Source organism: Poromitra crassiceps, assembly GCF_964638095.1.
Source record: "Poromitra crassiceps genome assembly, chromosome: 20".
NCBI lineage: Eukaryota > Metazoa > Chordata > Actinopteri > Beryciformes > Melamphaidae > Poromitra > Poromitra crassiceps.
The window spans coordinates 29,038,559-29,050,654 of NC_139637.1; the positions used below are offsets into that span (position 1 = coordinate 29,038,559).

General features: G+C 43.8%; 1 protein-coding gene across 2 annotated transcripts in view; it reads left to right on the forward strand.

Annotated features, from left to right (window-relative positions):
* Nucleotides 1–11,785, forward strand: part of rcc2 (regulator of chromosome condensation 2) — a 40,608-nt gene extending 28,823 nt beyond the window's left edge. For both annotated transcript variants that reach the window (XM_083656870.1, XM_083656871.1), the window contains exons 9-13: nucleotides 979–1,159; nucleotides 4,829–4,934; nucleotides 6,732–6,804; nucleotides 10,447–10,524; nucleotides 10,665–11,785. In XM_083656870.1, the coding sequence (XP_083512996.1) occupies nucleotides 979–1,159; nucleotides 4,829–4,934; nucleotides 6,732–6,804; nucleotides 10,447–10,524; nucleotides 10,665–10,769 (543 nt within the window). In that variant the 3' untranslated portion in view covers nucleotides 10,770–11,785. The remainder of the gene's footprint in view (nucleotides 1–978; nucleotides 1,160–4,828; nucleotides 4,935–6,731; nucleotides 6,805–10,446; nucleotides 10,525–10,664) is intronic.
* Nucleotides 11,786–12,096: the final 311 nt, after the last annotated feature.

A 12,096-nucleotide genomic window follows, 5' to 3' on the forward strand; every position in this document is an offset into this window, starting at 1 on the left:
TTTTAACCATGTGGTGAGGACACACACTCTACTGTTTTCTCTCTATTCTTTAACCATGTGGTGAGGACACACACTCTACTGTTTTCTCTCTTATTTTAACCATGTGGTGAGGACACACACTCTACTGTTTTCTCTCTTATTTTAACCATGTGGTGAGGACACACACTCTACTGTTTTCTCTCTTATTTTAACCATGTGGTGAGGACACACACTCTACTGTTTTCTCTCTTATTTTAACCATGTGGTGAGGACACACACTCTACTGTTTTCTCTCTATTCTTTAACCATGTGGTGAGGACACACACTCTACTGTTTTCTCTCTATTTATTTTATAAAGCTAATGAAAACAGTGGGAAGAGGTAAAAGAATGTCAAAGTAACGAATAGCAGATAGTAATTCCAGTAGATTGCTTTTTACCATTTGATGTCAGGCTCGACGTAGATTTGCGTTTGCCCTGTAGTTACTTTTTAAACTGAAAAGTAGAAAAGTAATTTGTGATGAAATTGCTATAAGGTCAGTGTTTCCCCTAGAAAAATCTTCAGGCCTGGAGGGATTTCGAAACGTACCGCAACGGTGGGGGCCCTCGCTGGCGACGCTAAACTTTTACCTAACCTGTTAGCATCTATGTTGGCAATGGCATCCCAAGTATCATCCTACTATTATGGCATGCGATGCGAACAGTTGTATTATGGGATGTGCGTTTCCCAGACAACGACACGTTGACACGTTTTGGAACAGTGTCACGCTGGCACAATGCTCCGAAAAGCAAAATGTTTATTGTTTTGAATGATTTGGCATCTTCTATTACTGTCAACACCAGTATTGTTGGATTGTAATAATATGCCATGAAGGTTTATTGAAATTTTGGGGAGAGCAGGATTTTTTTTTCTGGCCTGGCGGGGGCGCTGTAGAATGGTAGGGAAACACTGAAGTTGTATGTGTATAAGGTGTATGTGTATAAGGTGTATGTGTTTGTAGCTGGCGCTGGACTCCCAGAAGCGCGTGTTCAGCTGGGGCTTCGGTGGTTACGGTCGTCTGGGCCACAGCGAGCAGAAGGATGAGATGGTTCCCCGACTGGTCAAGCTGTTTGACTTCCCTGGACGAGGTGCCGCCCAGATCTACACTGGTTCCCAGTGCTCCTTTGCAGTCAGCGAGACGGGTAAGGGCCTGTGTCAACCTAGCGTCTTTTTTTCAGTTGTTTCCAATGGGGGGGAGAGTGTATGCGGGGGCACACGGACGTCTAGAGAGAGTGCGCTGCGCGTAGCGTATATTTTCACAGCGCTCCGGCGTTTTTGTGCACCGCCTCCCAGCACTTCCAGCTGAAAATATTTTAACTTTTCAGAAAGACGCTGGTGTCGGGTGCTGCTTTTCAGGAAACCAATCATATGGAGAAACTATAGCAACAGAGACAGAAAGGCTCAATTGTGGGAGCAGATTAGCTAGACACTTTATGTGTGTTGTTAGCTAATGTTAGCTGTCAGCTATCAAGCTAGCTACCGCACTGAACTAACGTTACTTTCAGACTGCTTCCTTCCATATTGTGCGCTGAGAACAGCGTACTTCCAGCGTTTAAAGAGATACTCTACACTTGTTCCACTTTTTTCTGCTGTAAATCAATATACAGTATATTGGGAATAAACTGTGTTCTTGAGGAATCCAGGTCAAAGTCCTGACATTTACTGTAAATCTGAGTCATTCCTCATCTCTTCTCACATACCCATGCAGTTCCATACAAACCAAAAAGGCCAGCTGTAGACTCCCAATTTTCCTCCCTTTCTATTGGCTGAGCTCTTGATCAGTGACGTAGCTTGATCAGTGACGTCACCAAACCCCGCCCATCTCTCGTGCCTAGGCCCCTCCCAGCCAAAGTTTATAAAAGTGGCTGCACACCATGCTGGGACTATGGAGTGTGGAGATTTGGTGAATAGAGAGAGAGATTTGTGGAGTGTGGAGATTAGACTGCATAGTGTAATAGTTTAGTAGTTTAGGTTTAGTTTTAGAGTATGTCAGATAGCCTAGGTTGTGTTTGTTTGTATAAAATAAATAAATGTTTGTCTGTTTGCATTGGTATGTGAGAAGAGATGAGGAATTACTGTTTTACAGTAAATGTCAGGACTTTGACCTGGATTCATCAAGAACACAGCTAATTTCCAATACAGTATATATTGTTTTTCAGCAGAAAAAAGTGGGGAAAGTGTTGAGTATCTCTTTGTAGTATTTAGTAGTTTAGGTTTAGTTTTAGAGTAGGCTACGTCAGATAGCCTAGGTTGTGTTTGTTTGTAAAAATAAATGTCCGTCTGTTTGTTGAGTTTAGTGGCCAGGGACAGGTTAGGGATAGTCATGGGTCGAAAGTGTTGTGTTCCTGGGTGCAAAAGCTACAGCGGTGTTCACAGAGACATCAGGCTGAAATGGCTGCAACAACTGGGCCTAGCAGCTCCGCTGCCTCAAGAGGGTGTTTGGCTGCAATCCTGCATTCCCCCCCGGATAGTTTCTCTAACCCACTGCCCCAGTAGGGCAGCGCCGGTGTCACAGCCACCACCAGCAATACGATGTGTGTTTTTTGTGAAAATTTGGGCTGGTTAGAATGCATTTCAAGAAACTGCTCTAGCTAGCTTTCATTGCAAAACTCCGGCCAATGCTAATTAGCCGACTCCTGTCTGCCTGCCTCACGCTAGCATGTTAGCCAGGCTAATATTCTTGAGGCTAATTAGCCTCGAGCTACACTGAATTTCACAGACCCCGACAGCTTTGACTGGTGTTGGCTCGCTCCCCCAGTGGTCCCGACGCATCCATACAGTATACTTATACAACCTTCAGGTAAAGGTTGTAAGCTCACCTGTAACTATCGGTGACAATAGGCTCGTTTGAGTTGACTGCCGCCTCGCCTGGAGAGCAGGCGAGCACAGTCAGGCGAGGCATCAACAAGTAGAACACCCCCGCAGCACACTCAACTAGACTTTCACAACAATGAATAAGGCTCATTCAGGCTTAGATTTATAACTTTTACCTGCTGCTCCTGCACATCACAGCACAGGCTAAATGATGCGACATAAATATACATTATGTAAAGTCATTGAATAAATGTGTTTTTATTGAAAAAGTGGCGTCAAGTAAGCAAGTCTTGTTGCAGTGGATATCACAGTGTGCAACCATGTTACGTTACATCTTACAAACTACCCATTTCCCTATTCACGTTGTATTTGCGAGGGGTATATATACACCCACCGGTGGATGGGCGTTTCCCTTAGGCCTTGGCCACACTGATCCGTGGTGTCTGTCCGTGTGCGTTCATTTCTCTGTTCACTTCCATTCATTTTCAATGACAACTGTCCGTGGAGCACTCAGAAGCGTACGTATCCAGAAAATTTGCATACGTTTTGATGGACAGAAAGTTGTATCGGATGGTCGGATAGTCACTGTCCGTTTAGCCAATCAGAGTCGAGGTCTCGAGAGGAGGCGTTCCGAGATTTGTTTTTCAACTTTTCAAAGAAGATGGCCGAGGCGGTGAACGAGGCTATAAGGGATTCCCCAGCAAAATGAGTAAAATTGTGTGATTTCACTAGGATTTCAGTGACTAGAAGTTAGTCCAAGGGGAGAATGTAGTGCATATACTTCTCTCCAGTTATCAGCACATGATCTACTACATTATATTATAATCGCGCTGTTCATGTCATTTGCATCGAGTCACATTTCCAAGGAGCTGCACGCAGGCTGCGCAGGCAGGCTCGTCGGCCGCGGAGCAGCCCCGGCGCTTTCGGCGAGGGGTTTGACGTAGACTCAGTTCTCATGCATCGGACAGACATCTGTCCGTTCAATAATTCTGTCCATTTTCTGATGGATCAGTGTGGCCGAGGCCTTAGGGTTTCAATTTCATTTCATTTTATTTTGCCCAATATTAAAATATTCCTGAATTGCATTTTGTGTTACAAATAAGTATTATTTTTATCTAACTTTTTAGCCAGATTTGATGGTTTTCTTGTCAAAAGTTAGCCGCCTCAAAGCCTTCTGGTTAATATCCAAACAATAGAGGCAAAGTGACCGCCTACTTCCTGCTTCAGCACTGAACCAGAGATTTTCATCTGCTTTTTCATTTTGTTTGCTGATTTTCATTTTCCCATACACATTTCGTAAAATGCTTATAAAAAGTTGTACTGGTTCAAACCAAACGGTACAGATATATTTAGAAACGGGGGAGATCGCATAACATCTCACTGGGACCAAAACGTAAAAAATTTGTGTTTGAAAGAAAATGTTTTTTTTATGTTTTTTTTTTAGTTTTGGTCTGAGTGAAATGTTCTATGGTCTCTCCCGATTATAGCGTTAGCTGAACCGTTTGGTTCGACGAAGTAAAACGGTATGCTGGTGTTTGGACTGAGAGAGCCTGGTGACGTGAGGTTTGGACAGGAGAACAGGAGAAGCGAGGGGGTGGTGGAAGGATCACCAGCAGATCCATTCACAGCGCTAGCTGGCTTTAACTGAAACTACACATGCGCGAGCAGGAACTGCACAGAGCTCTGCCATTGGTTCTGAAATTTGCCCGCCCCACAAAAGCTCATCCTATCCAAATGTGGAGTGGGCGGATTCGAAAGCCTGAAAACTCCCCGCCCTTTTTTGAAAAACGGACAAAATCTGACACAGATCTGACTGTCTGGCTCTCCCTGTTGAGTAGCTCTTTAACGGTTGGAAAAAGACGCTAGATGGACACACGGCCTCAGAGTGGAGAATGACTTTCACCAGAGCAACATTTATTACGGTGCTTTATTGGTGTTGGCAGATGGCAGGTGTTTTCTTGAAATAGTTTGATTTTTCATCCGCCTTGTATTTGCAGGAGGACTGTTGTACTGGGGAACAACGAACATTAGCCGGGATTCGACCATGTACCCTAAATCCGTGCAGGATCTGTGTGGCTGGAAGGTTCGCGGCCTGGCAAGTGGGTGAGTGCCGTCTTAGCTTATCTCCCCTCTGTTGCTCACCAAGTTGAATTGCTTATTTAGTGTTAGGGACCGTAGGGCATTTCATTGTCTTGTCTGAACCCTCAACCCCGATATTCAATGCATTTCCCCTTTTCCCACGGCACAGCCAGTACCTAACCCTAACCCACAGCCAGTGGCATCAGGAGACAAATTCAAGTCGGTCAGTTATACACCTGTCGCTTTGTGAGATGGCATCTCACCTGTAGTCCCACACAGAGATGGTTATTCTAAATCAGAGGTTCTCAAATGTTTTTCAGCCAAGGAGCCCTTACAAGATAGAAAATATACCGGGGACCCCCTCATTCTGATTTGTGATTTTGGGCTAAGCTTAATTGTTTCCACGGTAACGTGCTTGACTTTTAAATTGATTGAGGTTTGTTAGATTAGAATGTAATCCATGAAACATTTTAGATTTAAACGTGCAGTATGTCATTTTGTACCGCTAGGGGTCTCAAACTTAAAACGATAAGACGGCAAAGATTAGGATTCCCTCGGTGTTCATTGTTCACAAGGTTTTTACCGGGAGCCGATACCCACAGACGTCTCCTCCTCTCTGAAAACACTCTCTAATTACAACAGGTCAAAACGCTGAATAAAGCAACTTCACGTTAAAATCACTGTTTCCCCAAACGGAATTTGCTCGACGGCTGCAGGCCGCGCTGGTTGCTAACGTTAGCTCAACTTGTTGTGTGCAACTCTATGTGGTTAGCTTGTTTCAAAGCTTTGGATTCATCCGTGTTCATCGTTCACAAGGCTTCTACCGCACGCCGGATTATACTAGAGTCCCCCCTCTCCAAAACAAACTGACTGTAATTAAAACAGGCAAAAAAGTCTAAATGAGCAGTTTGGTAAAACTCACAATTTCTTTCCAATGGAGTTGAGTAGATACAGGATGTCCGTCCGCAAGGCGAGCTGTTCACTCTCTTTGAGCTAACGTAACGAACGTTAACTAATGAGATCCAGACCTCCAGACTAAAATCATTCATCCAGTCAAAAGATATACAGTAGTTAAAAACGACCAATATCTAAAAACTGACAGTTATGTGACTTGAAAAAATAAGTAGTCTAGAATTGCCTGGAGAATCCAAGCAACAGCTGGTGCTCTGTGACATCGACAAAAAGCGAGTCGCTCGAACGGTCCGTGTTATATCATAATATAATAAAAGTATGGATTTGGAGCACTTTTGAGATAATGCAAGTGCATAAATAAAGAAGATATAACATAGGGCGACTTGTTTTTAGACATTTTAATGCTATAATAATATAATGATAATGCTAAAGGTTACATATTGCATCTTTAAAGCATAACATATTTTCGTTGAACTATGAAGCTTTAAAAAAAAGTGTTTATTTTCCTGAAAAACCTTCGCCCTTGCAAAGTGCCACGGACCCCCATTTGAGAACCACTCTTCTAAAGTGCTGGCTAACACTGGTATCAATAAGTGCTGTTATCAAATACAAGGCGCCACTGCCAGTATTTTTATCAAAAATGTTTAAATGGCCAGCCCTGATTCTGTGAAAGATAGCAAATGGCTAAAATATGAAGAAAAGGTCAAGGCTGCCCATCTGCATAATTAATGACATTGCAATGATACGCAGAGGGTTGAAAATGGGCAAAGCCTCCCTTTAACAAGTGCCAACATTGTGAAAATGTCATTCCAAGTATTTTCACAGCAACTGTGAATAAAGTTTGAATTGAAGTAGGGGACAAGTAAGTGCATTAGTTATTCATCTCCTTCCTTGTTCCTGTTTCAACAGGAAGAGCAGTAGCATCGTTGTGGCAGATGAGACTACGATCAGCTGGGGACCCTCACCTACATGTGGAGAGCTGGTAAGACCTGAGGCCTCAAGGCTTATGTGATGGACGCAGTATTTTAGGATCAAGGATTTTATTTTGAAAGCCCTCTAACGACGCATTATGTAATAACTGCACATTATGTAATAAAATGTAACAAAATGTCACTTTCAAAATGTAATAACGACGCATTATGTAATAATCTGCGCAATATGTAATAAATCGCCTGAACGCAATATGTAATAAATCGCCTGAACGCAATATGTAATAAATCGCCTGAACGCAATATGTAATAAATCGCCTGAACGCAATATGTAATAACGTTTGCTGCATTTTGTAATAAATGTGTTACATATTGCGCAGATTATTACATAATGTGGGGGTTGCACTTTTTTCTGGCTGAAAATGTAATGAGTGACTCATTATGTGATAAAATTACAAAATGCAGTGACAGCTGGGATCACACAGGCTACCTTGGCCAGTTTGGCCCACTCTGGATAGATTTGGCTGAAATCCCTGATGAGTAGGCTACGCAGGCCGTTGAGAAATTCAAGCCTAGGACATTAGGCATTTGTCATTTTCCCCTTGGCGCACATAAAGACACGTGCTTCTGTCACTGTCTGCTTGCTGGAGAGAGGGACTTCAGCTGTAGGCTGCTCGGGACAAAACCAGAGATAGATTTGTGGCCTGAAGAAGGGTGGCAGCGCAGCAGTATGGTGCCGGTCTTCTTGGAGTCGTGTTTGAACAGCACCTGCCTCGCCGTCTTCATCCACCACAGCATCAAAGGTTTTCCAGACTCCTGACTTACCCCCCCGATGCTCCAGGGGCCGGTTGCACCAACTGGTCTTAACTATGCCTGGTCGTAACTCCTACGTCGGTCTTAGTTAAGACCAGTCTTTAGAGTGGATTTACGCCTGTTGCACCAACACGGCTTACATCTGGTCTTAACTACGCTGGTCGTAGCAATGCGCGTTTATGTGAATTGTCGGGGAATGCCCTCTGATTGGCCCACAAATGTGCCTCGCGCCGTCACCCACTACTGTATGTGCGTCACTACATCCTCCCTCCTCCCACCCCCCTCCTCCTGTAGAAGCCCCGGGGGAAAATGGCGGCGGCGATTAGTGTCAGGCAGTCTGAATGAAATTGAATGTAACGTTCCCAATTCTATGTATTAAATTCTAAAAAAATTAACGGCAACATTTGGGAAGGCTAAGCCACACAACTAGTTAGTTATAATCTTAACATCGTGCTTCAAAGACGGAGAACTGGCTGTGTTACGACGATGACGGTATGATGGACTCAAAATGGTCTCCGCGGAGATCTCTGTTACAGGCAGGCTCTACGCCTCCTCCTGACCAGGCGTAACTCTTACGCCTGGGCGTAGTGAAAAGAAGGCTTAAGCCGTCTTGGTGCAATCGGTGTAGCTGTTAGGTCGTAAAGTTACGACCAACTTAGCTTAAGACCAGTGTAAGACCAGTTGGTGCAACCGGCCCCAGGGGTGTATTCCCCTTTGTCTAACTTTTTCTTTAACGTCTCAGCATCCGTTTTGTCAGGTGGTCTTCTTCACTCAGTAACTTCAAATATATTTATTACATAAAAAAAAAAAAAAAAAAGTCAGTCAGTGCATTTTATAATTTGATTACATAATGTGTCACTTATTACATTTTCAGACAGAAAAAAGTGCAACCCCCACGCATTATGTAATCTACGCAATATGTAATGAATTTATTACAAAATGCGGCAAACATGATTACATATTGCGTTGAGGCGATTTATTACATAATGTGCAGTTATTACATAATGCGTCATTACAAGCCCTAAAGTGGAAACGTACTTTTACATTCTGCCTAACGGTGAAAACACACCGCACACGACTCCTGCACGTAAGCTGAGCGGCGCGACCTTGTGTGCAGCCAGTTTTCATTAGGACACCATGTTAACAGATCTGTCAGTCCACACCGAATTGCGCGCAGCGCGCCGCTCAGCTCAGCTCAGCGGACGCTCACGCCGCGCAACTCAGCCTGGATTTCTATTTTCCTGCGCGGCCGTCTGCACCCGTGAGCGACTCTGTCAAGCAGAACAGATCAGATCAGGGCAGACAGGAACTCCGAAACCGGACATTCGTCAAATAAAACCAATTTCAAAGTGAAATAATGTTTATTTACGTTGTTGATTGCCCCTTTGGAAGTGTGAAAAGAGAGAAAGAGCAGTTGGAGAGGGGGAGCGGCTTCTAGGGGCTTGTTGCCTGCGGAGCAACAAGTAGAGAGCTAGGACTCGCCTTCTCTCTACAACAGCACACACTGGGAAAACGGGAGGAGAACAGACTTAATATGATGCAATTGCATTTTATAACGCCGAAGGTAGCCATTAACAGTTATCCCAAACATATTACTTTATATTTATGTTGTTATTTACTACCCATGATAACGAAGACAGTAGATCTGGGGCAAAATATATAGCGGACGAGCAGAGCGCGCAAAGTGAGCTGCGCTCTCTGTGTGGACACTTTAAGCGACTTCTGCGTGGAGGTGTGCTGCGCGGCGCATGCTCCCAAGTTCGGCGTACCGGCGTGTCCCCGCCGTAACTTGACGCTGGTTCAGTAAATGCTGGAAAGTCATCTCATCAGAGACTCTTTTTTGTTCCATTGGACACAATATAAAGAAAATGTTAAAGTGATGAATCATTACTAAAGTGGGATGTCATCCTTAAGGAGGCAAAAATGAAAAGAGAAGAGAATAACTCCCGTACACTGTCTCCAAATGCAAAAAGTTTATTTAACAGAAAAGAATAACGGCCGAAAACAAATCCCACGTTTCCATCCTAAGACCTTCTTCAGATTCTGAAGGGAGGCGCACACATCAAGGTGCAAAATAGACCTCTTTATATAGTCAGCCATTGCATTAATAAGCCGCGTAGGTTGCAGGGTCAATATATCTCCTAAACAGAACGGCTTGGTCACTTTTAAACCAAAGGAAAATACGTAGTTTGTGGATATTAGTGGCTCTTTGGGACAATCTAAAAGGGGCATATCTGACATTGCCCTTATCAATTTTAATGCAGTCATGATGGTATTTGATGTTGTGATACAGTCAGGAGCTCAGTAGCTACTCTGTTAACAGGGTTATGGATACAGTCAGGAGCTCAGTAGCTACTTTGTTACAGGGTTATGGATACAGTCAGGAGCTCAGTAGCTACTTTGTTACAGGGTTATGGATACAGTCAGGAGCTCAGTAGCTACTTTGTTACAGGGTTATGGATACAGTCAGGAGCTCAGTAGCTACTTTGTTACAGGGTTATGGATACAGTCAGGAGCTCAGTAGCTACTTTGTTACAGGGTTATGGATACAGTCAGGAGCTCAGTAGCTACTTTGTTACAGGGTTATGGATACAGTCAGGAGCTCAGTAGCTACTTTGTTACAGGGTTATGGATACAGTCAGGAGCTCAGTAGCTACTTTGTTACAGGGTTATGGATACAGTCAGGAGCTCAGTAGCTACTTTGTTACAGGGTTATGGATACAGTCAGGAGCTCAGTAGCTACTTTGTTACAGGGTTATGGATACAGTCAGGAGCTCAGTAGCTACTTTGTTACAGGGTTATGGATACAGTCAGGAGCTCAGTAGCTACTTTGTTACAGGGTTATGGATACAGTCAGGAGCTCAGTAGCTACTTTGTTACAGGGTTATGGAGAGAACAAGGCCAAATCCTCCACCACTGCCCAGGAGGTCAAGACCTTGGACGGGATCTACCTTGAACAGGTAGGCGGGGGGGGGGGGGTTCAGTAAAATACATAATTTGGCAGTTTCAGAATAAATATTTATTTCTATATCCTTTGGACATTCATTGTGAAAATGGAACACAGCCACTTATTGAGGTGTGTGTCTGTGCATGCCTGCAGGTGGCGATGGGGTACTCCCACTCCCTGGTCATCGCCAGACAGGACAGCCAACAGGAGCAGGAGAGACTGCAAAAGCTGCCCCTGTACACCCCCATGACACGTTGAGCAAAACAACCAGGCACCGACAACCTTTTTCACCTCAGCAGAGGCCAGCCATGCTCCTCAGGAAGCAGCAACTCACTGTCGGCCATGACGGTGCACCAGTGGGATGGTTGAGTTAGGGGAGGGGAGGAGAGAGGGGGGGTGCATCAAACCAGCTCAACAACAATTTGGACATTTGAAATGAGAAAGTGGACAGGCCAGCTCCTCTGGATCAGCAGATGTTCACCTGCTGCACAGAACCAGCAACAAACTCCTCAAAGAACTTCCCACTCTGTGCTTCCCAACCCCTCTCTGCCTTTTGGAGTCCACCCATGCACACATTCAATTCTCCTTTTTGCCCGTTCTTTTCTTTCTGATTATTATTGCCGTTATTTCAGCTGATCTACTTGTGTCTCAAACACATTTCTGGGTGCTACATCAGGACGCTCAAATCTTTTTCCTATGGGGGGTTTTCAAAGACCAACACTCCATATCTGTGCCTTTTTCAAACGTCTACTTTCCCGATATGGATTGACCAATAGTTTTTGATGTTGCAGACGAGCAGTTGTCTGACTTTGTCCGTATGGCACTGTTGCATATGGCAGTGTTACCAGTTACGTTTGCTGCTGCCTGCCGCCAAAATACAATCAGGTTTTGGGACGTGATGTTCTGACTTTGTGCACTCCTCACTCATTAACGTTACATTCCTTTTGTTAAGTGTTTGCATCAACAATGCACCGACGTCCTTCCAAGGCCGTAGTGTCTGCTAGCGCTTCTTATCTTTGTCTCGTTTCAGTCCCGTTCAACGCTGAAAGTGCTTCCAGGACCGAGTCACAATTAAATTAAGCCATTTAATGCAATGTCTGTGGAAATGGTTCAACATTGACCGAGGTGTTCGAGAAGCAGGCATGTCCTGGTTTTTAAAGTACAGAGGTGTCCTTTTTTTCTACCTGTACTGCATTAAGTTGTTATGGTTGTGTTTGTCTCTGGGTTAAAATGTTTTGTTTTTTTCCATTGAAATGGTCATTAAAGATTTGTGTCAACTGGTTTGTTTTGTTCCTCAATTCTCCATTTGTCAGACTTCGTGCAATCATACTGTAAAAATATCCAATTCATTTATTTAGTCTTTATCTTAAGATATTTTTCTTTAAAATGGAAAAATGTCAAAAAGAGTGACATGATTAGACTAGTTTTAAATGCATATCAACTTTGTGATGCTTTGCCTTTTTTCTTTCTTTACAGACGGGTTTTTACACAAACCCTGATTACGCTTGGGCCCATTTTCAGAAATATTATTTTGAAAATCTACTTTTAGAGGCTGTAGTGGGCTCAGTTTAAGGGATAGTGAGCT